The following is a 26,628-nucleotide window of genomic DNA, read 5'->3' on the forward strand; positions in this document are numbered from 1 at the left end:
CCTGTTAGGTTCACTCCCTCTGGGGCACCTGGCATTGGCCACTGTCGGTAGACAGGATACTGGGCTAGATGGACCTTTGGTCTGACCCAGTACAGCCTTTCTTATGTTCTTATCAACTGGAAATGCCTCCTGATATTCAGCTTAACTTTTCCTTTCCTTAATTGCATTCCACTGTTGCTAGTTATCCTCCTGCTCCCATCCCAGCAGTTCCACTCTCGACATGAAGACCATAAAATAGTTGGTTATCACCTCCCCTCCCTATCCTCCTGCTCTACAGCGCCATCCTAATTTAATCAAGCTATATATCTTGAGTTATTTCACCTTCCCTCCTGCCAATCTCCCTCGCAACTAAAAACTCCTTTAAGCCAGCCCATTAGAAGGCAGTAACACTGTCTTGGCTTTCAAGCTCTTCCCTGAAGTGGTTCTTAGAAGACCTGTTGGAACAGGTTTCGGAGATAGGTCTGACTATTCCTTCACTCCGGAGGTGCTAGAGGGCAAGTCCTGGCTCTGACAGCAGCCAGAGCCAGATGAGTTTAGAAAGTGCTGCTGCTTCTGAGAACATGGATTATCTTCACCAATGAGAAAACAGAGCTAATTTAAATTAGGCGTTCAAGCTAGGAAAAGATGACAGCGGCATTGAGGCTGTCCAGGCTGGGGCTGGAGGTGTCTGCCTGCATGTGAGGCACATGGTAGAGAAACTGCAAGCACTGATCATGAGTATTTCAGCACCAGTGACATGCCTGGCCTGGTGTAAGATGAACATACAGACTGTCCCTGCCCCTCAAAGAGGTCACAGTCCAAAAGATACAGGAATAGCTTGTGCATGTTCAGTATGTAGGCCATGAGAGCACCCAACAGGAGATGGCCCACAGGTAGAGTCACCTCCACCTAGCGCTGTCTCCCATAGGGCACAGAAAGACATTGGTTTGGAGAGAATGAGTCAGTATGCTCCCCAATATGTCAGCCAACAGCCATCCTGCTTAGATAAACACAACAGGCAATGCACTGCAAGTTACAAAAAAGAAAAAAAACGAAATGTGAACTACAGCTAGGCCCGAACCAAACCCAGCTCTCCCAATCTGTGGGGAAGTTTGGATCCAGATCTGCAGCCATAGCTTGCAGCACCTCTAAATCCAACAGCTGCTAGATAGTGAGGTTTTCAAAACTGGACACGGATACTGGATGCCTTGATTTCTGAGATACCAGGGCCCTGGTTTACAGCTAGCACCAAGCCCTCACCGCTCCAGCCAAGGCAACAGAAGGTGCAGTGCACGGCAGGTCCAAAAATCAGGCCCAAGGTTTTCTCTGCTTAAGCCAATGGTCACATCAGGAGGAGACTGAAACCCACGTGTATTTACAGGCAGCGGGCGCAATCCTGCTCACATTGAAGTCAATGGGAGTTTTGCCACAGAGCTCAGTGGGGCCAAGATCTGTAAATTGTGCCTGTTATTCCCCCCCATGAGCGACAGCATCTCCTCAGCAGAGCAGAAATGGCCCTTGCAGCCATATCACCAAGTGCATTCCTATATCACTGTCTCATCTGATAGAATGTCTAACTACATATTCCCCACCCTATCGCCTCCTGCTGTAAGTACTGACGTGCAGATTGAAACGCGTTTTAAGACTCCTCCAAGCTCTACAAGAATCCCCCTAAAACAGCCAATATTTGTGCCCAGCTGTGGCAGTAGCAGACTGCAGGACACCCCTCCACTGTATTCCTAGCCAGGCTATGTCCCACCCTCCCAGAGCAGCTGCCTTCCAGTGCCCTCCTGATCTTTGCTTATCTCCCACCCAACCTTCTGACTTTTCAGTTCAAAAACAGTTACATCCCTGCATTTTCCAATGCCAACACAAGGCCTCTCTTCTTTATTGGTCAATCTGTGCCAAGGATTCTGGGTCTTGGAACTGAAGGTACCAGGATGCAAAATGTTTCTCCTCTGCATTTTTCAATTTTTCTGTCAGAAATGACAATGCTTGACTCGTTTCTACTTCATACTCCTCTTTCTGTGGCTCCCAGTTTTCTCCATAGGCAATCATGAAAGTACATCTGCTAGAAGAAGCTCCTGACTGGGCCTGTATTTCACATCTAGTGGGTACTTTTGCAATATCATGATAATTTTCTGCAGTCCAGATGATGCTACACACAATGGTTTCTATAATATGGCTTCCAATGCTTGGCAGCCTGTTTCCAGCTTGACCCATTCATGTCTATAAACAGCTCCATGGAATTGCTCAAACACATATTTTTCTTCCTCCATCTCAGCATGGTTCTGTGGTGTTTGGAAGAATGTGGCCGAGGGCAATGAACATTCAACAGGACAATCTCCAACCCACGTGAACTTACCAGTTTGCACCAGCACCAGTTTGGTTACTGCTACACATATGTCATGAAAGGGAATTCAAAAACACTAATGCTTTCCTGATATTACCATGTAACATAATAAACATAACTAATAAACATAAGCAGTTCTACCTAGAAGAACCCAACTCAGCCAACTGGTATGTCCTACATGAATGGACCTGTCACGTTCTTGGCACACTCAGTGGTGTGTACTAATTAGCATGTTCTGCAGGCATGTTCTCCTTAAATGGACTTGGCAAGGGGTATCTGGAGGTACATGGCACATTCATCAGCCCCAGACCTACCTGGCATGTTCAAGCAACACAGCAACTAATAGAAGGGTTTCAGTTTATAAATCCAAGTAGGATTTTGCTAATAAGAATTCCACCTTTCCTTTCCCACATCAGTGCCCTGCTTGGAAATAAAGAAATCCCTCTCCACCCCCCAGCACCATTCAGTACATAAGAATGGCCATACTGGGTTAGACCAAAGGTCCATCTAGCCCAGTATCCTGTCTTCCGACAGTGGCCAATGCCAGGTGCCCCAGAGGGAATGAACAGAACAGGTAATCATCAAGTGATCCATCCCATCGCCCATTCCCAGCTTCTGGCAAAAGTAAGGGTGAGAGTACAAGCGAGGGGTTTTTATTATGATGATTATTACTGCTGATATTTAACATTACTGCTGGTGTTACACAGCCACCAAGAGGTCCCGGTTGCGATCAAGGCCCCATTGTATGGGGCACTCTACAAAGACAATAAGGTACGTACACATTTCAAGCTGAAGGTATAAATTTCACCTCGAGGAGACTTACCTGAGTCAGCGCTGATCAAACTAGTGTGCTAAAAATAGTGTAGCTGTGGCATTGCGAGTAGGGCTGGCCACCCTGAGGATATGCCTGCCATCTCAGATGGGTACATACGCAGGGCAGTTAGCCCCTTGTGCCACCATGGCTGCACTCTAATTTTAGCCCACTAACTCCATCAGAGTCAACATGGGCACGTCTCCTTAAGTTGGAGCTACCCTTCCAGCTCAAAGGGCAAACATACCCATGCAGGCAACTTGCAGTCTAAATGGACAAGAAAGACAAAGCATGGGCAGCAAAGAGCATTATTATCCCCATTTTAAGGATTGTGGGGAACTGAGGCACACAGAGACTACATGGCATTTCCAGACGCTAACAGGAAGACTGTGACAAAGCCAGGAATTGATCTACTTTCATTATCAACATGAAACAGAGAATAAATGGATCATAGATTTAAAATATTATAGAACAATGTCAATTAGACCTAACAAACAGTTACAATCAAAATAACACAACCACGAGTGATTCATTGGCACAAACTCATTCAGCTGATGGAAAACCTAGAGCTCTAAAATACATTTATATTTCACAAGTCCAAGTAATAGAAAAAGGCTGCCCAGTTAGCCTAAACAGATCTCAATTTTTTTCATCTTTTCATGTACGTTTTGAAAATGTATCTCAGGGTGAATTGATTTAAATTGGGATTTAAATCACCAACTGGAAAACCTTGGTTTAAATCAGCAATTATCACCAACTTTACCATTTGTACTTAAGTTATTTTCTAAAGAAAGGTGAATTCTCATTGGTTGATAGAATCATTAATATGTTGATTTACAACTAAATAGATCCTTTACCCTAGATTTGGTACATCTTTTTACAACCTAAGAAGGTACACTATAACTATATACATTTATTTAAGCAATTATATAGCTTAAAATTTTCAGATTCTTATTAATTAATTAAATGTTTTTGTATGTTAGAAAATGGTGAATGATATATTGCTTATTTACTAGATAATTAACTTTTTGCTCAAGATTTGCATCAAGCAGCATTAGAGTGGTAACTGGTATTTAATTAAACACCCAAAACATCATATAACATTTATTTTTATTAAACAAAACAAGCCCTTAATACAGTACGTGACCTATTTTGCCGTATTTATAAAGCTTGAAACCCCCCCCAATAGCTAGATATTTTCCCCCTGATTACTAACAACAAATCATGCCAAACCAGCTTGATTTCCTTCTTTGACAAGGTAACTGGTTTGCTGCATAGGGGGAATGCGGTGGACATATTATACCTGGACTTTAGCAAGGCTTTTGACTCAGTCCCACATGACATTCTGATAAGTAAGCTGGAGAAATGTGGGCTCGGCAGAACTACCGTTAAGTGGACATATAATTGGTAAAACAACTGCAAACGAAGAGTAACTATTAATGGAATGATATCAGATTGGAAGGTGTCAAGTGGGGTTCTACAGGGTTCTGTTATGGGTCCGGTGTTGTTTGACCTAGATGTAGGTATAGAGCTTACTGATCACGTTTGCAGATGACACAAAGCTAGACTGGGGTTGCCAACACTTTGGAGGATAGAGCTAAGATTCAGAGGGATCTTGATAAATTGGAGAACTGGGCTATAGACACCAAAATGAAATTCAAGAAAACAAATGTAAGGTGCTTCACTTAGGAAAGAAAAATCAAATGCACAAACACAGAATGGGAGATAACTGGCTTGGCAGCAGCACTGCTGAGAGGGATCTGGGAGTCGTGGTGGATCAGAACCTCAACATGAGCTAACAATGTGATGCTGTTGCAAAAAAAAGCAAATGCAATTTTGGGTTGCATTAACAGAGGAATAGCATGCAAGTCATGGGAAATGATAGTACCGCTCTACTCGACACTGGTTAGGCCTCAGCTGGAGTATTGTGTCCAGTTTTGGTCACTGCTGTATAGAAAGGATGAAGAGAAACTGGAAACGATACAGAGGCGAGAGACAAGGATGATCAAAAGGATGGAATACAAGCCATGTGAATAAACTGCCTAGGGAGGCTGTGGAAGCTCCTTCACTGGAGGTTTTCAAAAGGAGGCTGGGCTAGGGTTACCATTCGTCCGGATTTACCCGGACATGTCCTCCTTTTGTGTGCTAAAAATAGCGTCCGGGGGGAATTTGTAAAGCACTCACAATGTCCGGGATTAGCAGAGCGAGTGGCTGGGAGGGCTGCAGGGAAGTCCCGGGCTGGACTCAGGAGCAGCTGTAGAGGAGCCGGATCCGCCCTGCATTCTGAGCCAGCAGCTCCCTTGCAGCCCAGTCCAGCAGCACTGTGCAGGGCCAGACCGGGTTTTGTTGTGCAGGGCCAGGGACCAGGTTTTGTTGTGCTGGGGAGCTCAGCCACGTGTCCGGCTCGGCTGCACAGAGCCCAACACTCTGTTCTGAGCAGCAGGGTAAGGAGGTCAGGGGGCAGGAAGGTTCTGGAAGTGGAGGTCAAGAAACGGGGGGGGCTTTTTGGGGGGAGTGGAGAAAGTTTTGGGCAGTCAGGGTACAGGTAGGGGGTAGGGTCCTGGGGGGCAGTTGGGGGGGGTCTTAGGAGGGGGCAGTTAGGGGACAAGGAACAGGGAGTCTTAGGTAGGGGGTGAGGTTCTGGAGGGCAGTTAGGAGCAGGGGTCCCAGGAGGGGGCAGTCAGGGGACAAGGAGCAGGGGGGGAGTGTTTGGGAGTTCTGGGGGGGGCTGTCAGGTGGCAGGGGTGGGGAGATGGATCGGAGCAGTCAGGGGACAGGGAGCAGAGGGGTTTAGATGGGTTGGGAGTTCTGGGGGGGTCTGTCAGGGGGTGGGGAGTGGTTGGATGGGGCGTGGGAGTCCCAGGGGTCTGTCTGGGGGTGGGGGTGTGGATAAGGGTTGGGGCAGTCAGGGGACAAGAGGCAGGGAGGCTTAGATAGGGAGTGGAGTCCTGGGGGGCAGTTAGGGGCAGGGGTCCCAGGAGGGGGCAGTCAGGGGACAAGGAACGGGGGGAGGGTTGGGGGTTCTGGGGGGGCGGGAAGTGGGAGGGGCAGGGGCGGGGCTAGGGCGGGGCTCCTCCCGTCCTCTTTTTTTCTTGCTGAAATATGGTAACCCTAGGCTGGGCAGCCATCTATCTTGGATAGTTTAGACATAACAACTCCTGCATCCTGGCAGGAGGGTAGACTAGATGACCCTTGTGGTCCCTTCTAACCCTATGATTCAATGATTCTTTCTTTATACAGAAAGCAGCCTTTAACTCAAAGGTTTTGTTAGAGGCTCATGGATTCAGCATATTTTTTTTAAATGGTTTAAGTGATTATAAATGTAGGCCTTAACATATTTTGTATTAAATTCAGATTTCATTTTAAATAATTTATTTTTAAAAAGAAAAACTTAGTATAATTTAAACAAAATAAAAAGATCGATTTAAATAAAAAATCCAATTTAAATTAAAAATGATTTATTTTATTTTAAATCATCACTTTTTATCCACCCTGATGTATCTACAATAGTTTTCTACAGGTACACGGTTAGCTTTTTAATATATTTGGAAGAGCAAGTATTTCAGCAATATATTTCAAGTATGTCAAATCAGAGCAAATATTTACCTTTCAAGATTACTTTTTATTGTAGGCCCACCACATCTCACATACAAGTAAGTTTTGATTTGGGACCCAATTCTGCAAGATGTGTGCTTAACTTTAAGCACATGGAGTAATTCCATTGCCTCCCCAGAAGCCATGTGCTTAATGTTGAATAGGTGCATGTTTGCCCACAGGGCCGGCTCCAGGGTTTTGGCCGCCCCAAGCAGCCAAAACAACAACAACAACAAAAAGCCGCGATCGCAATCTAAAAAAAGCTGCGATCGCGATCTGCGGCGGCAATTCGGCAGGAGGTCCTTCACTCCCAGGTGGAGTGAGGGACCGTCCGCCGAATTGCCGCCGAATACCTGGACCTGCTGCCCCTCTCCGGAGCAGCCGCCCCAAGCACCTGCTTGAGAAGCTGGTGCCTGGAGCCGACCCTGTTTGCCCAATTCTGCCATCTGCTTCTTTCTCTTCTCGCTTCCTATCATTCTCCCTCTCAGTCATTTCTTCTTCATGTCTCTTATTCTTCCTCCTTCAGCCTTCATTCATACACCCTGGCCAAATGTTAACTGTACTGTTGGCCTACATCCCAGTAAGGTGGTGGTCTCATTTTTTAATGTTTGGGGCTAAAAAATGACAAGCACTTTGAACTTTCAAAGTTTCTCTCCACATTGTTACTTTTGCATATACCCAGTGAACTCTTTGTATGCACTTTGGATAAACTTTACAGATGGGGAAATTATCACATTGCAATCACAAGCACTACACTTTACCAAGGAACCTTTTAAAAAATCTGATTTGTCCAGCTAGAGGGCAATAAGTTAGGTGCATAAAACTGGGATGCAAAAGCTAACAATATTTTCAGGTGTACCTGGCACGTTAACTGCACATCTGGACATCGTCTGCAAGACTTTAGAATTGTTTTGCAGCCCTTCCTCCTGTACTCTTTGAAAATTACCCTCCTGTGCGTTTAATATTTGGGCTTTAGGAGGTGGCAGAGATGGCCAGAAATGTGATACAGCAATTACTCCTCTTGTGCAGGCTGGGGCTGTCATTCTCAGCCAGTTTGTACTGGTGACAGTGTTGTGAGCCAGGGAACTGGAAGTCTTTATGCACAAAGACTCAGAATTAAAGTACAGAACTAATGTTTTATTAGATCTATCAGACATGGCTGAAAATAAACTTGAAACTAAGCACCCAAAGTATCCTGTCCAAGCAACTAGTTCTCCTGCAAAACCTGGAATGAGTTGTTGAGGTGCAGTCTATAGTCGGCTGTTCCAATTCTCTGCTCTGGATTAAGGAGGGGATCTTTCCAGGGCATTAAGAAGGACACAGATAAATCCTCCCCAAATAAAAGTTTGAGATTGAAAAGATGGGTTTCTTCGCTGGAAGTACTTGCAAGATAGGTTTCTTTTAATGACAGCAAACAGACAGACAGGGCTTAAATGGGAAATCGGAAGAAAATGGGGAACTGTGAAGTGCTATGCAACACTCACTGTGACATCTCTCTGCACCAACAGGAACTTACTCAAAAACAACTTGATAAAAACCAGCTTCTAAATAGTTTGTGTCCAATACTCAGAGTAAGTCCCATGAATATCAGAATCAGGGCTTTCATTGTACAAGTCTCTTTGCGCTTTCCATATCCCCTCCCTCATGGAACATTTGACATGCAAATCTCTTACACAGAACTTGTCCAAGACTTTGTTTATTATACCCAACAATAACCATGATTTGAATGAATTCAGAGGAAGCAAGTATCAGGATAATGGAAACAATCGACCTGGCCTACCTATGGAAAAGGGACTGTAAAAGTAGGTAAGGCCTTCTGCATTAACGAACTATATTCTGCAAGTTTTGTTCTGAGAACTGAATGGGTTCTCTTTTGCAGCCTGGGTTCAAGACTTCATTGTTTTGTGGTGAAAAATTACTTTGGGGAGTCCAATGAGGAAAACAAAACAAAACACTGGGACAGGATTGGTGTCACCAGTTGCACTGAAAAACATAACGTACAGAGAGACTTTGTGTCAATTCAGTTTTGTTTATTTTTGTTCTGTCTTTTTTTTTTAATTTCCACTACAAGTAACAAGTCTAATAAGTGTTACAGCCTTTGTGACAGTGTTTCTCACGCTTAACAGCACGTGTCTAGACATATATACAGTATTCTGCATTAAAATGTTGACTTTAACCAAAAAACCTGAGCACATCGTATTCATAGATCTGACAATATAGTTGCCTATAGGAACATAGGTTTATATTTACTCTAATATAGCACGTAGTAAATGCATGCTGTAAAAATGGCAGCATACAGAGAGTGTCACATGAACCATTAAAAACTGTTTGAGATAGTAAATACGTATGGAAAGTAAGTTGTTTCAGTAGTACCCAGAAGCCTACAACAGGGAGCCACTGTGCTGGGTGCTAGACAGACGTGATAAAGAGGCAGCCTCTGCCCCAGAAAACTTACGACCAATCGAAAGGAGAATGTGATATAAAATATAGGACAAAAGTACAATTTTCTGAAGTGCCTAAGTTTCATTTTAAAAAGGGGCCTAGGCGGCATTTAGGAGTCTAGGTCTCATTGACTTTCTATGAGATCTGAGCTGCTACGTACGCATGTCACTGTTGAAAATGTGACTTAGGCTCCTAAATCACATGGAGTACTATTTTCAAAAGTGCCTAATGCCAGGTCTACACTAAAAATTGTGGTCAACCCTGCTACATCACTCAGGGGTGTGAAATTTCCACCCCCCTGGGCGATACAGTTAAGCCAGTGGTCGGCAACCTTTCAGAAGAGGTGTGCCGAGTCTTCACTTATTCACTCTAATTTAAGGTTTCACATGCCAGTAATACATTTTAATGTTTTTAGAAGGTCTCTTTCTATAAGTCTATAATATATAATGAAACTATTGTTGTATGTAAAGTAAATAAGGTTTTTAAAATGTTTAAGAAGCTTCATTTAAAATTAAATTAAAATGTAGAGCCCCCCGGACCGGTGGCCAAGACCTAGGCAGTGTGAGTACCACTGAAAATCAGCTCGCGTGCCGCAGGTTGCCTACCCCTGAGTTAAGCCAACCTAACCACCTGTGTAGACAGTGGTAGGTTGATGGAAGAATTCCTCCCCTGTGCTCAGGGAGGTGGATTAACTACACCAATGGGAGACCCCCATTGTGTCTACACGGCAGCTGCACAGCTGTAGCATTTCAAGTTTAGACATGTCCTAAGTCTAGTATTTCCGCACTACAGGATGCAGAATAGATACTGAAGCTTACTATTATAAAACACAATATGGACTTTTAAAATAAATAAATAAAGCAACAGCATGGATGCTGGGATGTGACCAGTCAGATGAGGGTAAGGACAGAATAGGACTCTCAAAGAATTGTAGAAATAGGGATACAAAGTACATCAGTCCAGTTCTTCAGTCCCCCATTTTCCTAGCATCTAGTGTGTGTGATATCCCTGTACTGTTCTCCTAGTTCCATTTAAGGCGTCTCAAACATCTCTCTTGGCAGGCAGTTCCCTTGTCTTGGCCTAGAGCAGCGGTTCTCAAACTGTGGGTCGGGACCTCAAAATGGGTCACAACCCCCTTTGAATGGGGTCGCCAGGGCTGGATGAAGCCCGAGCCTCATTGCCCAGGGCCGAAGCCAAAACCTGAGAGCTTCAGCCCTTGGTGGCGGGGCTCAGGTTGCAGGCCCCCTCCCTGGTGCTGAAGCCCTTGAGCTTCAGCTTTGACCCTCATGTCCAGAGCGGTGGGGCTCAGGCTTTGTCCCGTCCCCCGCATCCTGGGCAGTGGGGCTTGGGCGGGCTCAGGCTTTGGCCCCTCCTCTGGGAGTCATGAAGTAATTTTTGTTGTCAGAATGAGGTCGTGGTGCAATGAAGTTTGAGAACCTAGAGGTTTGATAGTTATCTATAGTGGCTCTTCTCTCTGAACTCTTCTCAAGAGAGGTACCAGAGCTGTATCTTGAACAGCCAGCATAATTCCAACATCTATCAACAGATTATTTAATTGGATGAACATAAACAAACTGTCTAATTTCATATTTACATGGGCCAAATATGAAATTAGACAGTTTGTGTATTGTTCATCCAATTAAATAATCTGTTGATAGATGTATTTACTGTTGGAATTATGCTGGCTGTTCAAGACACAGCTCTGGTACCTCTCTTAAGTAAATAATACACATCTAGAAAACATTTTATTTTTTTCTGAAGAACCACTTAAAATATGTTCAATTAATGCTAAAGTCATAGCACAAAACCTACCAAGTGCATTATCTCACTGTGCTTTTCTTGTATTCCAAATGGTAAGGTAATATTTTAACCTTCCGTGAAGGCTCTCAAAGCACTTTGCAAATCTTAACAAATCAATCACTACAACACTCCAGTGAGGCATTATGACACCTTTTACAGACTGGGGAAACTGAGGCAAAAGTGACTCGCTAATCATCACGCCTCGCGCCAATGGCAGAGGAGGGAATAGGATGCAGGAGTCCTGACTTTCAATCCCCTCCGCTAAGCCCTGGCATAGGCAAAGGGGAACACGTTAGATTCTTGGGTTTGCTGGTTCAGGAGACATTATTAGAAGCAGTTCCCATGGGGCAATAAAGCATGTCCATTGTTCAACTTGAGAATCTTGTCCAGAAGGGCTAGGAAACATCATCATGCCCCTTCATCTGCTTTAGTGACCTAGGAGAAGGTCTTCCCCTGCATTGCAGCACCAGGTACACCAAGAACTAACCCGTGTTGCCCTTCTCTCCAAATCCCATCCCAAAGACTTCCTGACTCAGTCAGATCCCAGCCCTGCTGAGTGGGTAGTAGGTAGGATGCCGGTACCTTCCCTGCTATAGATCAAGGGGTGGGAAGGATGAATGGGATTAGGGAGGGATGGAGTGTCAGGGTAGGGGCATAGCACCCCCACCTCACCCCCAGTGCCCCAGTCCCCTTCCTGCTGAGAGCACCAAGACAAGGAGAGATAAATAAATAAGGGAGATATCCCATCTCCTAGAACTGGAAGGGACCTTGAAAGGTCATCGAGTCCAGCCCCCTGCCTTCACTAGCAGGACCAAGTACTGATTTTGCCCCAGATCCCCAAGTGGCCCCCTCAAGGATTAAACTCACAACCCTGGGTTTAGGAGGCCAATGCTCAAACCACTGAGCTATCCCTCCCCGGATGCAGGGGTCCGCCTGATTCTGACCCTACCAAGGGGGCAGCAATGGGGAAGGATAAAAGAGTGATGGGGTGTGGGTGCCCAAATCCCCTTCCCCAGGGAAGTAGTGGGATAGGGAGAAGCGGTGGCAGTGGAGGGTTCCTAAGCCCACTTTACAGCTGCTCCAAGAGATGGGAAAAAGGGAATAAATGGGTAAAATGCCCTCCACTGTCCGGAGAGCCGGAGCATCCACAGGGCGCTATCCCATTGGCAGGGGACAGGGCTGGGGATGCAGTCCTAAGAGGTGGGCGTCTCAGAACTGGGGAGGCCGCAGTCCCAGGGCAGGGGGCACAGGGCTGGACTTTGGGAAGTGGGTATGGAAAAGGGGGTGCACGGCTGGCCAGGGAAAGGAGGTGCAGGACTAGGGCTGTGTTCAGGGGGACCAGTCACATGGAGGGGATGGCCCAAGGGAAAGGGGACACCGGGCTGTGCACAGTGGCGGGGGGCTGGGCTTGGCTGGCTGGAAGGTGAAGGGGGCGAGGCGCTGGGCCAGGGACTGGAAAGGGGCGCGGGGAGGGGGGCGCACCGTTGGGCTGGCCGGAGGCAGGGGGCACGGGACTGGCCGGGGAAGGGGGCGTGGCGCTTGGCTGGCCGGGGCATAGGAGCGCGGGGCTGGGGCCGGGCTGCCCATGGGCAGGGACACCGCGCAGGCTGGCTGGGGAACGGGGCGCAGGGCCAGCCGGACGCGCACTCACCGCGCCCCGCTCGAAGTCGTTATAGAAGGGCTTGTCCAGCAGGTGCCTCTCGCTGCAGCCCGCGGTGCCCTCCAGGATCAGGTAGATGTAGTCGTCGGTGCCCGCGAACCACTGGGTGCCGGTGGCCACGGTGACGGTGTAGGACGGCATGGCCCGGCCGGAGCGCGCAGCCACTAGGAGCGGAGCTGCTTCCCTGAGCCCGCTGCGGAATGAGCGTCGGGCCCCGCTGCTGCAGCAGCACCGCCCCCTCGAACACAGCCCCTCCCTGCCCCCGGCTACACCCCTCCCGGTGAACAGCCCCTAGCTACCCCTCCCTGCCCCCGGCTACACCCCACCCTGTACACAGCCCCCGGTCACCTCTCTCTGCCCCAGCTACCCCTCCCTGCCCCCGGCTACACCCCACCCTGTACACAGCCCCCGGTCACCTCTCTCTGCCCCCAGCTACTCCTCCCTGCCCCCGGCTACACCCCTGCTCCTGCACAGCCCCCAGCTACCCCTCCCTGCCCCCGGCTACACCCCTCCCGGTGAACAGCCCCTAGCAGCCCCTCCCTGCCCCCGGCTACACCCCACCCTGTACACAGCCCCCGGTCACCTCTCTCTGCCCCAGCTACTCCTCCCTGCCCCCGGCTACACCCCTGCTCCTGCACAGCCCCCAGCTACCCCTCCCTGCCCCCGGCTACACCCCTCCCGGTGAACAGCCCCTAGCAGCCCCTCCCTGCCCCCGGCTACACCCCACCCTGTACACAGCCCCCGGTCACCTCTCTCTGCCCCAGCTACTCCTCCCTGCCCCCGGCTACACCCCTGCTCCTGCACAGCCCCCAGCTACCCCTCCCTGCCCCCGGCTACACCCCTCCCGGTGAACAGCCCCTAGCAGCCCCTCCCTGCCCCCGGCTACACCCCACCCTGTACACAGCCCCCGGTCACCTCTCTCTGCCCCAGCTACTCCTCCCTGCCCCCGGCTACACCCCTCCCGGTGAACAGCCCCTAGCTACCCCTCCCTGCCCCCGGCTACACCCCACCCTGTACACAGCCCCCGGTCACCTCTCTCTGCCCCAGCTACTCCTCCCTGCCCCCGGTTACACTCCTGCTCCTGCACAGCCCCCAGCTACCCCTCCCTGCCCCCGGCTACACCCCTCCCGGTGAACAGCCCCTAGCAGCCCCTCCCTGCCCCCGGCTACACCCCACCCTGTACACAGCCCCCGGTCACCTCTCTCTGCCCCAGCTACTCCTCCCTGCCAACGGCTACACCCCTGCTCCTGCACAGCCCCCAGCTACCCCTCCCTGCCCCCGGCTACACCCCTCCCGGTGAACAGCCCCTAGCAGCCCCTCCCTGCCCCCGGCTACACCCCACCCTGTACACAGCCCCCGGTCACCTCTCTCTGCCCCAGCTACTCCTCCCTGCCCCCGGCTACACCCCTCCCGGTGAACAGCCCCTAGCTACCCCTCCCTGCCCCCGGCTACACCCCACCCTGTACACAGCCCCCGGTCACCTCTCTCTGCCCCAGCTACTCCTCCCTGCCCCCGGTTACACTCCTGCTCCTGCACAGCCCCCAGCTACCCCTCCCTGCCCCCGGCTACACCCCTCCCGGTGAACAGCCCCTAGCAGCCCCTCCCTGCCCCCGGCTACACCCCACCCTGTACACAGCCCCCGGTCACCTCTCTCTGCCCCAGCTACCCCTCCCTGCCCCCGGCTACACCCCTCCCGGTGAACAGCCCCTAGCAGCCCCTCCCTGCCCCCGGCTACACCCCACCCTGTACACAGCCCCCGGTCACCTCTCTCTGCCCCAGCTACTCCTCCCTGCCCCCGGCTACACTCCTGCTCCTGCACAGCCCCCAGCTACCCCTCCCTGCCCCCGGCTACACCCCTCCCGGTGAACAGCCCCTAGCAGCCCCTCCCTGCCCCCGGCTACACCCCACCCTGTACACAGCCCCCGGTCACCTCTCTCTGCCCCAGCTACCCCTCCCTGCCCCCGGCTACACCCCTCCCGGTGAACAGCCCCTAGCAGCCCCTCCCTGCCCCCGGCTACACCCCACCCTGTACACAGCCCCCGGTCACCTCTCTCTGCCCCCAGCTACTCCTCCCTGCCCCTGGCTACACCCCTGCTCCTGCACAGCCCCCAGCTACCCCTCCCTGCCCCCGGCTACACCCCTCCCGGTCCACAGCCCCTTCCCCCGGCTACATCCCTCCCGGTCCTACCTACCCCTCCCTGCTCCCGGCTACACTCACCCGGTGAACAGCCCCCGGTCACCCCTCTCTGCCCCCAGCTACTCCTCCCTGCCCCCGGCTACACCCCTTCTCCTGCACAGCCCCTAGCTACCCCTCCCTGCCCCCAGCTACACCCCTCCCGGTACACAGCCCCCAGCTACCGCTCCCTGCCCCCGGCTACACCCCTCCCAGTCCACAGCCTCTACCTACCCCTCCTTGCCCCCAGTTACACCCCTCCTGGTCCACAGCCCCTACCTACCCCACCCTGTTCCCGGCTACACTCCTCCCAGTGAACAGCCCCTAGCTACCCCTCCCTGCCCCCGGCTACACCCCTCCCGGTACACAGCCCCCGGTCACCCCTCCCTTCCCCTGGCTACACCCCTCCCGGTCCACAGCCCTTACCTACCCCTCCCTGCTCCCAGCTACACTTCTCCCGGTGAACAGCCCCCGGTCATCGCTCCCTGCCCCCAGCTACTCCTCCCTGCCCCCGGCTACATCCCTCCTCCTGCACAACCCCTACCAACTCCTCCCTGCCCCCGTCTACACCCCTCCTGGTACACAGCCCCCAGCTACCCCTCCCTGCCCCCGGCTACACCCCTCCCAGTGCACAGCCCCCAGTTACTCCTCCCTGCCCCCACCCCTCCTGATACACAGCCCCTAGCTACCCCTCCTTGCCCCCAGCTACACCCCTCCCGGTCCACAGCCCCTACCTACCCCTCCCTGTTCCCGGCTACACTCCTCCCAGTGAACAGCCCCTACCTACTCATGCCTGCCCCCGGCTACACCCCTCCCGGTACACAGCCCCCAGCTACCCCTCCCTGCCCCTGGCTACACCCCTCCCAGTGCACAGCCCCCAGTTACTCCTCCCTGCCCCCACCCATCCTGATACACAGCCCCTAGCTACCCCTTCCTGCCCCCGGCTCCACCCCTCCCGGTGCACAGCCCCTACCTACCCCTCCCTGCCCCCGGCTACGCCCCTCCGGGTACACAGCCCCTGGTCACCCCTCCCTGCCCCCAGCTACACCCCTCCCGGTTCAGTCCCCAGCTACTCCTCCCTGCAACCACCCCTCCCGGTACACAGCCCCTACCTACCCCTCCCTGCCCCCGGCTACATCCCCCCCCGGTACACAGCTCCCGGTCATCCCTCCCTTCCCCGGCTACACCCCTCCCGGTCCACAGCCCCTACCTACCCCTCCCTGCCCCCAGCTACACCCCTCCCGGTCCACAGCCCCTACCTACCCCTCCCTGCTTCCGGCTACATCCCTCCGGGTACACAGCCCCCGGTTACCCCTCCCTGCCCCCGGCTACACCCCTCCCGGTACGCAGCCTCTGGCTATCCCTCCTGGCACCCAGTTACACCCCTCCCATGCACAGCCCCTGGCTACCCCTCCCTGCACCCCGGCTACACCCCTCCCGTGCACAGCCCCTCCCTGCATCCCTCCTCTGCACAGCCCCTAGCTACTTCTCCCTGCACTAGGCTACACCCCTCCCGGAGCACAGCCCCTAGCTATCCCTCTTCTCCCTGTACCCTGTCTACACCCCTCCTGTGCACAGCCCCTAGCTACCCCTCCCAGCACCTGGGCTACACCTCCTATGCACAGCCCCTAATTATCCCTCCCCTCCCACAGCCCCTCCCTGCACCCAGCTACACCCTTCCCAGTGCACAGCCCCAATTACCCCTCTCTGCATCCCAGCTACACCCCTCCTGGTGCACAGCCCCTAATTACCCCTCCCCTCCCACAGCCCCTCCCTGCACCTGGCTCCACCCCTCCCTGTGCACAACCTTTAGCTACCCCGCCCTACACCCTTCCTGGTGCACAGCTCTTAGCTACCCCTCCCTGCACCCCAGCTACACACCTCCCCTCCCACAGCCGTTCCCTGAACCCCAGCTATATCCCTCCCTGTGAACAACCCCTAGCTACCCGTCCCTTCCCACAGCCCTTCCCTGCACCCTTAGCTACAAACTCCTCCTGCACACAGCCCCTAGCTACACCACTGAGCTATACCTCTCCCAGTGCACAGTCCCTAGCTACACCCCTGAGCTACATCCTTCCTGGTGCACAGCCCTTGCCTGCACCCAGGGGCGGCTCTATGTATTTTGCCGCCCCAAGCACGGCAGTCAGGCAGCCTTCGGCAGCGCCTGCAGAAGGTCCGCTGTCCTACGCCTTCGGCGTATCCGCCGCCGAATTGCTGCCAGAGCCGCGGGACCGGCGGCCCTCCCGCAGGCATGCCGTGGAAAGCAGCCTGACTGCTGCCCTCAGGGCAACCAGCAGGCCGCCCCCCGGGGCTTGCCGCCCCAGCCACACACTTGGTGCACTGGTGCCTGGAGCCACCCCTGCCTGCACCCCTAGTTTCACTCCTCCTGCACACAGCCCCTTAATGCACATCCCTGCCTTCACCCCACTCCCTTCCCTCCCCCTCATCTATACCCAAAATCTGCACTCAGCCCTTCCCTGCACACCCACCTGCCTATACCCCAACTACTGCACTCGGTACTAACCAACCACTATCTATAGCTCACACCACTTGTACACAGACCTGCATGCCCCTAACCACCACCTGCACACAGAGCTCTGTATACCCCCATATATCCCTACACGCCCTATGACTCCTGTCCTGCTCTAGTCCACCCCACAGCCCTACATACCAAAATAACCTCCTCCCATATCTATACCTCACACTCCCTTCACTCATAGTCCTACACACCCGTAACCACCCCAACCCCAACAGACACACCAGCCAGACACACCCACCACAACAACCACCTCTGCCTCTACATACACACCCCAACCACCACCTACACATATACACCTATACCTCCACTGTCTATATCCAACACCGCTACAGATCATAGAATCATAGAATATCAGGGTTGGAAGGGACCTCAGGAGGTCATCTAGTCCAACCCCCTGCTCAAAGCAGGACCAATTCCCAACTAAATCATCCCAGCCAGGGCTTTGTCAAGCCTGACCTTAAAAACCTTTAAGGAAGGAGATTCCACCACCTCCCTAGGTAACCCATTCCAGTGCTTCACCACCCTCCTAGTGAAAAAGTTTTTCCTAATATTCAACTTAAACCTCCCCCGCTGCAACTTGAGACCATTACTCCTTATTCTGTCATCAGGTACCACTGAGAACAGTCTAGATCCATCCTCTTTGGAACCCCCTTTCAGGTAGTTGAAAGCAGCTATCAAATCCCCCCTCATTCTTCTCTTCTGCAGACTAAACAATCCCAGTTTCCTCAGCTTCTCCTCATAAGTCATGTGCTCCAGCCCCCTAATCATTTTTGTTGCCCTCCGCTGGACTCTTTCCAATTTTCCCACATCCTTCTTGTAGTGTGGGGCCCAAAACTGGACACAGTACTCCAGATGAGGCCTCACCAATGTCGAATAGAGGGTAACGATCACGTCCCTCGATCTGCTAGCAATGCCCCTACTTATACAGCCCAAAATGCCGTTAGCCTTCTTGGCAACAAGAGCACACTGTTGACTCATATCCAGCTTTTCGTCCACTGTAACCCCTAGGTCCTTTTCTGCAGAACTGCTGCCTAGCCATTCGATCCCTAGTCTGTAACAGTGAATGGGATTCTTCCGTCCTAAGTGCAGGACTCTGCACTTGTCCTTGTTGAACCTCATCAGGTTTCTTTTGGCCCAATCCTCTAATTTGTCTAGGTCCGTCTGTATCCTATCCCTACCCTCCAGCGTATCTACCACTCCTCCCAGTTTAGTGTCATCTGCAAACTTGCTGAGAGTGCAGTCCACACCATCCTCCAGATCATTAATGAAGATATTGAACAAAACCGGCCCCAGGACCGACCCTTGGGGCACTCCACTTGAAACCAGCTGCCAACTAGACATGGAGCCGTTGATCATTACCCGTTGAGCCCGACGATCTAGCCAGCTTTCTATCCACCTTATAGGCCATTCATCCAGCCCATACTTCTTTAACTTGCTGGTGAGAATACTGTGGGAGACTGTATCAAAAGCTTTGCTAAAGTCAAGGAATAACACATCCACTGCTTTCCCCTCATCCACAGAGCCAGTTATTTCCTCATAGAAGGCAATTAGGTTAGTCAGGCATGACGTGCCCTTGGTGAATCCATGCTGACTGTTCCTGATCACTTTCCTCTCCTCTAAGTGCTTCAGAATTGATTCCTTGAGGACCTGCTCTATGATTTTTCCAGGGACTGAGGTGAGGCTGACTGGCCTGTAGTTCCCCGGATCCTCCTCCTTCCATTTTTTAAAGGTGGGCACTACATTAGCCTTTTTCCAGTCATCCGGGACCTCCCCCGATCGCCATGAGTTTTCAAAGATAATGGCCAATGGCTCTGCAATCACATCCGCCAACTCCTTTAGCACCCTCGGATGCAGCGCATCCGGCCCCATAGACTTGTGCTCGTCCAGTTTTTCTAAATTGTCCTGAACCACTTCTTTCTCCACAGAGGGCTGGTCACCTTCTCCCCATACTGTGCTGCCCAGTGCAGCAGTCTGGGAGCTGACCTTTTTCATGAAGACAGAGGCAAAAAAATCATTGAGTACATTTGCTTTTTCCACATCCTCTATCACTAGGTTGCCTCCCTCATTCAGTAAGGGGCCCACACTTTCCTTAACTTTCTTCTTGTTGCTAACATACCTGAAGAAACCCTTCTTGTTACTCTTAACATCTCTTGCTAGCTGCAATTCCAAGTGTGATTTGGCCTTCCTGATTTCACTCCTGCATGCCTGAGCAATACTTTTATACTCCTCCCTGGTCATCTGTTCAATCTTCCACTTCTTGTAAGCTTCTTTTATGTATACCCCATAGCCCTACGTACCCCTACCCACACAGCCCTGCACACCTCTATATATTTCCCACACACCCAAACAATCCCCACCCCATCCACACAGCCCCCTACACACACCCTATTTATACCCTAGAGCCCTACAATCCCTAACTACTATCACCTGTACACACCCCAACCACCACCTGCATACAGCCTTACACCCCATATGTACCCCACACTGCACAGCCCAAAACATCTCCACCCCAACGCACAGCTCTACGTACCCCTAACTACCATGTTCACACACAGCCCTAAACAAACCAATGTATACCTCACACCCCTGCACACACAGCTATACACACCGTACCCCTTCATGCACAGCTCTGCACATACAGCTGTACACATTACACCCCTTCACACACAGCCGTACACACTGCACCCCTTCACACATAGCCCTACACACCCTAACCAACCACCACTCCTCCAACCCCTGTAGTTCTATACACCCTTATATACACACCCCACATCCCTTATATACCGTAACTCCCCTATACACCCCGCTTAGCACACCCTTAACTACCACCTACCCACACCGTCCTACATATTCCACAGTGATACACACCCCGTACACATCTTACCCACACCCACCCTCTCCACAAACCTTAACCACTTCTGCCCACTCTACACATAGCCCTTCATACCCTAACCACCCTGAACAGACACAGAACTACACACCCAAACCACCCCTCCTCCCTGCACACCTCTCATCATCTCCACCCACTCTAGACACAACCCCACACACCCCAGCCACCTTCATAGTGCATTCACACACAAATTCCCCATAACATCCACCCTATAGAAACCCCTATAAATACATATCCTTACGCACATTCCATTGAGCTCTATACATTCCCAGCACACCACTACAAACACCCAGTAGCTACTCCCTACAAATACACCCCAGTGGACACATGCTCTCTCTCTCTCTCTCTCTCTCACACACACACAATATTCCTTTTAAATGTGCACCCATACATCTCCCTACACATATACTTAGGCCCTCTCTAAAAGTACCCACAATCCCCCCCCCCCCACACACACACACTGACAATGAACAGCACAGCTTGATTTTGGTGCATATTAATTTGCGTGGAAGGAGCCCAGATACTACAGTGATGGGCAATGGTATAAAACCCTAAGATAGTAATTATATGTTACATTTCCATAGCACTTTTTATAAGAATGGCCATAGTGGGTCAGACCAATTGTCCATCTAGCCAGTAACCTGTCTTGTGACAGTGGCCAATTCCAGGTGCTTCAGAGGGAATGAACAGAACAGGTAATCATTGAATGATCCATCCCCTGTTGCCCATTCCCAGGTTCTGGCAAACAGCTTTCTGTCTGAGGATCTCAGAACAAAAATTAATTGATCTTCACACACCCACAGGAAGCATTATTACCCCACTTTACAGATGAGGAAGCTTAAGGACAGAGAGATTAAAGCCAAATGAAAGAGGCAGGTTCAGGCATGAAGTGGACCGGGAATAACATGCTTTGCAACAAAACCAGTTTGCAGCATTCTGGGGTTTTGAGTACATAAGCCATGGCCTTTCCACTTTGTCACCATCGGGGATTTCACACCAGTAATGTGCTGGATGGAAGCTTCTATTTTCATTGTCTTTGGGGAACATGAAGTTTTTCACTTGCTGTGGCCCATGCAGTACAAGGAAGTCCCTCAGGCTACTGCTCAAGTGAGTCCACAGTCTTGGATCATCTAGACTTAAGGAACTAAACTCAGCAGCAGCTGCTTCTTGCGCCTCCACCACATTCTTCTCTGATCTACACTTTTCTTCAGGAATGTGCATGTTACATCCATTTGAGATGGAGATATGGATGCTGCAGTAGCTGCCAGGTCACCTGCACTCTGACTAATTGGAAGATCAGGCATTTTCTCACCACTCAGATCCTCACTGGGACCGGAAGGCTCACTGTGAACATTTGTGTCTATGTATCTCAGGAGAACTCCTTCCTGCTTGGATAGAAAAGCTTCCTTTGCTTTCTTTCTTTTTCTGAATGCTGCCCCAGAGGGGCGTTTTCTTCTTTCACTCATGATTGCTGTTCTGTGCCAGCTATAGTGGCTCTCAACACTCAGTTGAAGGGGACAAATAAGCAGGCTGGTAGCAGTAGGGTTACCATTCGTCCGGATTTACCCGGACATGTCCTCCTTTTTGTGCTAAAAATAGCGTCCGGGGGGAATTTGTAAAGCACTCACAATGTCCGGGATTTCCCCCCGGCAGAGCAGAGCGAGCGGCTGGGAGGGCTGCAGGGAAGTCCCGGGCTGGACTCAGGAGCAGCTGTAGAGGAGCCGGATCCGCCCTGCATTCTGAGCCGGCAGCTCCCTTGCAGCCCAGTCCGGCAGTACTGTGCAGGGCCAGGGACCGGGTTTTGTTGTGCAGGGCCAGGGACCGGGTTTTGTTGTGCTGGGGAGCTCAGCCACGTGTCCGGCTTGGCTGCACAGAGCCCAACACTCTGTTCTGAGCAGCAGGGTAAGGGGGCCAGGGGGCAGGAAGGTTCTGGAGGTGGCAGTCAAGAAACGGGGGGGGGGCTTTTTGGGGGGAGTGGAGAAAGTTTTGGGCAGTCAGGGTACAGGTAGGGGGTAGGGTCCTGGGGGGCAGTTGGGGGGGGTCTTAGGAGGGGGCAGTTAGGGGACAAGGAACAGGGAGTCTTAGGTAGGGGGTGGGGTTCTGGAGGGCAGTTAGGAGCAGGGGTCCCAGGAGGGGGCAGTCAGGGGACAAGGAGCAGGGGGGGAGTGTTTGGGAGTTCTGGGGGGGGCTGTCAGGTGGCAGGGGTGGGGAGATGGATCGGAGCAGTCAGGGGACAGGGAGCAGAGGGGTTTAGATGGGTTGGGAGTTCTGGGGGGGGCTGTCAGGGGGTGGGGAGTGGTTGGATGGGGCGTGGGAGTCCCAGGGGTCTGTCTGGGGGTGGGGGTGTGGATAAGGGTTGGGGCAGTCAGGGGACAAGAGGCAGGGAGGCTTAGATAGGGAGTGGAGTCCTGGGGGGCAGTTAGGGGCAGGGGTCCCAGGAGGGGGCAGTCAGGGGACAAGGAATGGGGGGAGGGTTGGGGGTTCTGGGGGGGCGGGAAGTGGGAGGGGCAGGGGCGGGGCTAGGGCGGGGCTCCTCCCGTCCTCTTTTTTTCTTGCTGAAATATGGTAACCCTAGGTAGCAGGGCCTGAGTGAGGGAAGATATCAGCGTCTTAAGGGCCTAACTGGCTCCTTCTACTTCAGTTGACTGCCTGTTCTCCTCAAGTGGGTTCAGGGAAGCAGCAGGAAACAGGAAGCTCCCTGAGAAGCTGGTGTTAATCAGTCCAGGCTCCTGGGGGTGCTAAAGAGGTACATAAGAGGCTCCTCCTCTCTCTCCCTGCAGCTCCTGCTGCTTTCTGTTATTCCCTCCCTTTTTCTCCTGCCTGCCTGTTATGTCTCTTGTGCCCTCCTTCCTCCAGCACAGCACTCCACCATCTCTGTGCATCTAGAGCAGAGAGAATACATATGCACCAGCAGCAGACACAATTTTCTACACTCTGGGTCCTAGTGCCCCCCACAGTCTGACACCTGAGGCAGCCGCCTCGGTTCGCCTCATGGTATGGCCAGACCTGAATAAGCCAAAAAACAGTGTCTCTGTTTAGACTATGATTTTTAGTGTCTAGCAGAGTTATGCATTTAATTTCCCAGGCTCATCTTTTGAAGGTGTTGTGCAGGTTTCCTTTGAGAACAAGGATTGATAGGTCAGATCTGGAGCGATCACTTTGTGAAAAGTATTCGCCCGGGGCGGATACTGTTAGGGTGTTTTTTTCTTTTATCATTTTTCTGGGTGAGTTTATTCAAGAGCATGGTGATTGTCTGGTTTCACCTGCATAGTTATTGTTGGGGCATTTGACAACTTTTGCAAATATTAAATATGTGGTCACTTAGGAAGTTAATGCATGTGTCTAGAAGGTAGCACAGACTTTTTTTTTTTGTATTTTATTCACATCATAACTAGAATTCAATTGGCAAGTTGGAGAATAATGATTCATGGATTTTAAGGCCAGAAGGAACCATTGTAACCATCTAGCCTTGTACGGAAGATTTGGCCACCGGAAGGCTGCCGCGGTGCCACTCGAGAGTCACACTCAGCTTCAGTAATTATCGTGTGTTGGGGGTGTTTTACTAACCTGTTGCGGACGTGTGTAAGTGCTTGAGACAAAGTAAAGTTTAGCTTTAAGTGAAATCACTCTTGTGTTGCCTTGTTTCTGCCAGCCACCTATCGGTCAGATGGCCGTGCCTGCGCCCCCGGCCGGACCACTTCCCCTCCTGGGCTCCGGCGGCGCAGGGTCCGGAGGCATGGGGGGCTGCCCAAAGCCCGTAGCGCTCGGCTCTTAAAAAGAGCCAAAGAGTCAGGGGAGGAGCAGAGCCCGCGGCGGCCGGAGGCTCTGCTCCTCCCCTGACTCTTCGGCTCTGTTTAAGAGCCGAGCTGCCCGAGCGCTACCCGGCTACGGGCAGCCCCCCATGCCTCCGGACCCCAGCCGCCGGCCGGGCACTTCCCCTCCCAGGCTCCGGCGGCGCAGGGTCCGGAGGCATGGGGGCTGCCCGAATCCGGTAGCGCTCGGGCAGCTCGGCTCTTAAACAGAGCCGAAGAGTCAGGGGAGGAGCAGAGCCTCCGGCCGCCGCGGCTCTGCTCCTCCCCTGACTCTTTGGCTCTTTTTAAGAGCCGAGCGCTACAGGCTTTGGGCAGCCCCCATGCCTCCGGACCCTGCGCCGCCGGAGCCCAGGAGGGGAAGTGTCCGGCCGGGGGCGCAGGGTCTGGAGGCATAGGGGGGCTGCCCGAAGCCCAAGCGCTACCGGCTTCACAGTTTGCCGGGCAGCCTCCAGACCCTGCGCCCCCGGCTGGGCGCTTCCCCTCCCGGGCTCCAGCTGCACTGGGGAAGCGCCGGCCGGGGGCTCAGGGTCTGGGGGCTGCCCGGCAAACCATGAAGCCGGTAGCGCTCGGGCAGCCCTTTTCGCCTGGCTGGGAGTGGGAGGGAGGAGGGGGCGGAGTTAGGGCTGGGTTGGGGCGGGGAAGGGACAGAGTTGGGGCGGGGCTGGGGGTGGGAAATGGGCGGGGCCAGGGCCCGTGGAGGGTCCTCTTTTTTTATTTGTTAAATATGGTAACCCTAATCACTATCAGGTGCATTTTCTAATCCTTTAATCATCTCGTGGCTCTCATCTGAACCCTCTCCAATTTATCACCCAAGCTTGAATTGTGGGCACCAGAACTGGACACAGGATTCCAGCAACAGTCGCACCAGTGCCAAATATAGAGTTAAAATAACCTCTCTGCTCCTACTCAAGATTCCCCAGTTTATGCATCTGAGGATCACATTAGCAGTTTTGGCCATAGTGTTGCACTGGTAGCTCAGGTTCAGCTGATTATCCACCAGTACCCCCAAATCTTTTTCAGAGTCACTTGCTGGATGGCCTTGAGCAAATCACTGAACATTTTTTGTGCCTCATTTTATCCATCCACACAATAATAACTGTACTTAGCTACCATACAGCAGTGTTGAGTGGTCTAATTAATTAGTGTTTGTAAAGTACATTGGAATTACATTCTTTGTTGCTAGATGCATGTATGGCCTTACATTTGGCTGTTTTGAAACATATTCTTTGCTTGAGCCCAGTTTACCAAGCAATCCAGATTGCTCTGTATCAGTGACTTGCTCTTTTCATTATTTAACTCTCCCCCAATCTTTGTGTCTTCTGCAAACTTTACCAGTAATTATTTTATGTTTCCTTCCAGGTCATCCATAAAAATGTTAAATAGTGTAGGGCCAAAAATCTATCCCCGTGGGACCTGACTAGAAACACACCTGCTCAGTGATAATTGCCAATTACATTTTTAGACCTATCAGGCAGTTTTTAATCCATTTAATGTGTCATGTTAACTTTGTATCATTATAGTTTGTTAGTCAAAATGTCATGCGATACCAAGTCTGACCCTCGCCTTGCATCCCACGACATTAGCATATCTCACTGATAGGCCATCTGTTATCAGCGATCCCATGTCCTGCCAGTTATAAAATTCAAATTGGGCTCCCACAGTCCACCTGCTTGGCAGGCCCTTCCTACATGGACAGGCAGTGAGAGCCAAATTTGAATGTGTCTAGCTGACACACACAAGGGAGCTAAGATACTAATGCAGTGTGTATGATAATGGAGAAGACATGTGAATGGGGATCTGTCTACCTCAGCATCCAGCATATAGGGAATGCGTGAGAAATGGAAGAGGCAGGTTCAGGCATGAGGTGGAATGGGAATAACATGCTTTGATTTCTGCTTCCACGTCACTGTTGATTTATCTTCTAACTTAGCATCAAATACACCAAAGGAACTCTCCCTAAATAACAGCCTAGTACAGCAACACTACACAATGGTTAGGAAGGAAGTGAAGAAGAATGCTGTATACAATTGCAAATACAGGGGAAATTTAAGATAAGCAGAGCATCATTTGCCAAATGAGAAGTGGGTCAGAATGCTGTGTTTAAAACCCCTTTATAAAACCATGTAGTGTGACCTTTAATGACTGCAAGACATCAGCATCTTTTATTACTGCTTGTCCAAAAGTGGGCCTCCTCCAGCAGAACAGTGCCCCTAACCACCATTCTGGGACACTTGTTACTGGCTCAGAGGAAAAAGTGCTGCATACTGAATCACCCCCAAACCCTTTTGCCAGCTAATAGTTGTTCTGTGTAAGTTTCCCAGCTGAATACTGGCCCGGCCTGAGTTAGCTTAATTTGTGAAATCTTTGGAATCTTGTTATACCAAGAAAATAAAAACGAGCAGGATCTTATTAAAAGGGATACGGCAATATGCCGCGTTTATTGTGAATACAAAAAGAGTCAGAGTAAGCTGTCAGTTATAACTATAACATTCCATTCACTTACACATTTATACACACACGCACACAAGTTCTGCAAGGTTGTTATAGTTACCAGCCTAGGAGTTGCTCGTGCCAA

At 51.5% G+C, this 26,628-nt stretch overlaps 1 protein-coding gene across 1 annotated transcript in view; it reads right to left on the minus strand.

The window, feature by feature from the left end:
• The window catches only part of ALOX5 (arachidonate 5-lipoxygenase), a 57,049-nt gene extending 44,155 nt beyond the window's left edge, over positions 1 to 12,894 (minus strand). Inside the window, exon 1 of the mRNA XM_005312071.5 lies at positions 12,631 to 12,894. Within this exon, the coding sequence (XP_005312128.1) occupies positions 12,631 to 12,780 (150 nt within the window). The 5' untranslated portion in view covers positions 12,781 to 12,894. The remainder of the gene's footprint in view (positions 1 to 12,630) is intronic.
• Positions 12,895 to 26,628: the final 13,734 nt, after the last annotated feature.

This window comes from Chrysemys picta, chromosome 7 (assembly GCF_011386835.1).
Source record: "Chrysemys picta bellii isolate R12L10 chromosome 7, ASM1138683v2, whole genome shotgun sequence".
In the NCBI taxonomy this organism is placed as follows: Eukaryota; Metazoa; Chordata; order Testudines; family Emydidae; genus Chrysemys; species Chrysemys picta.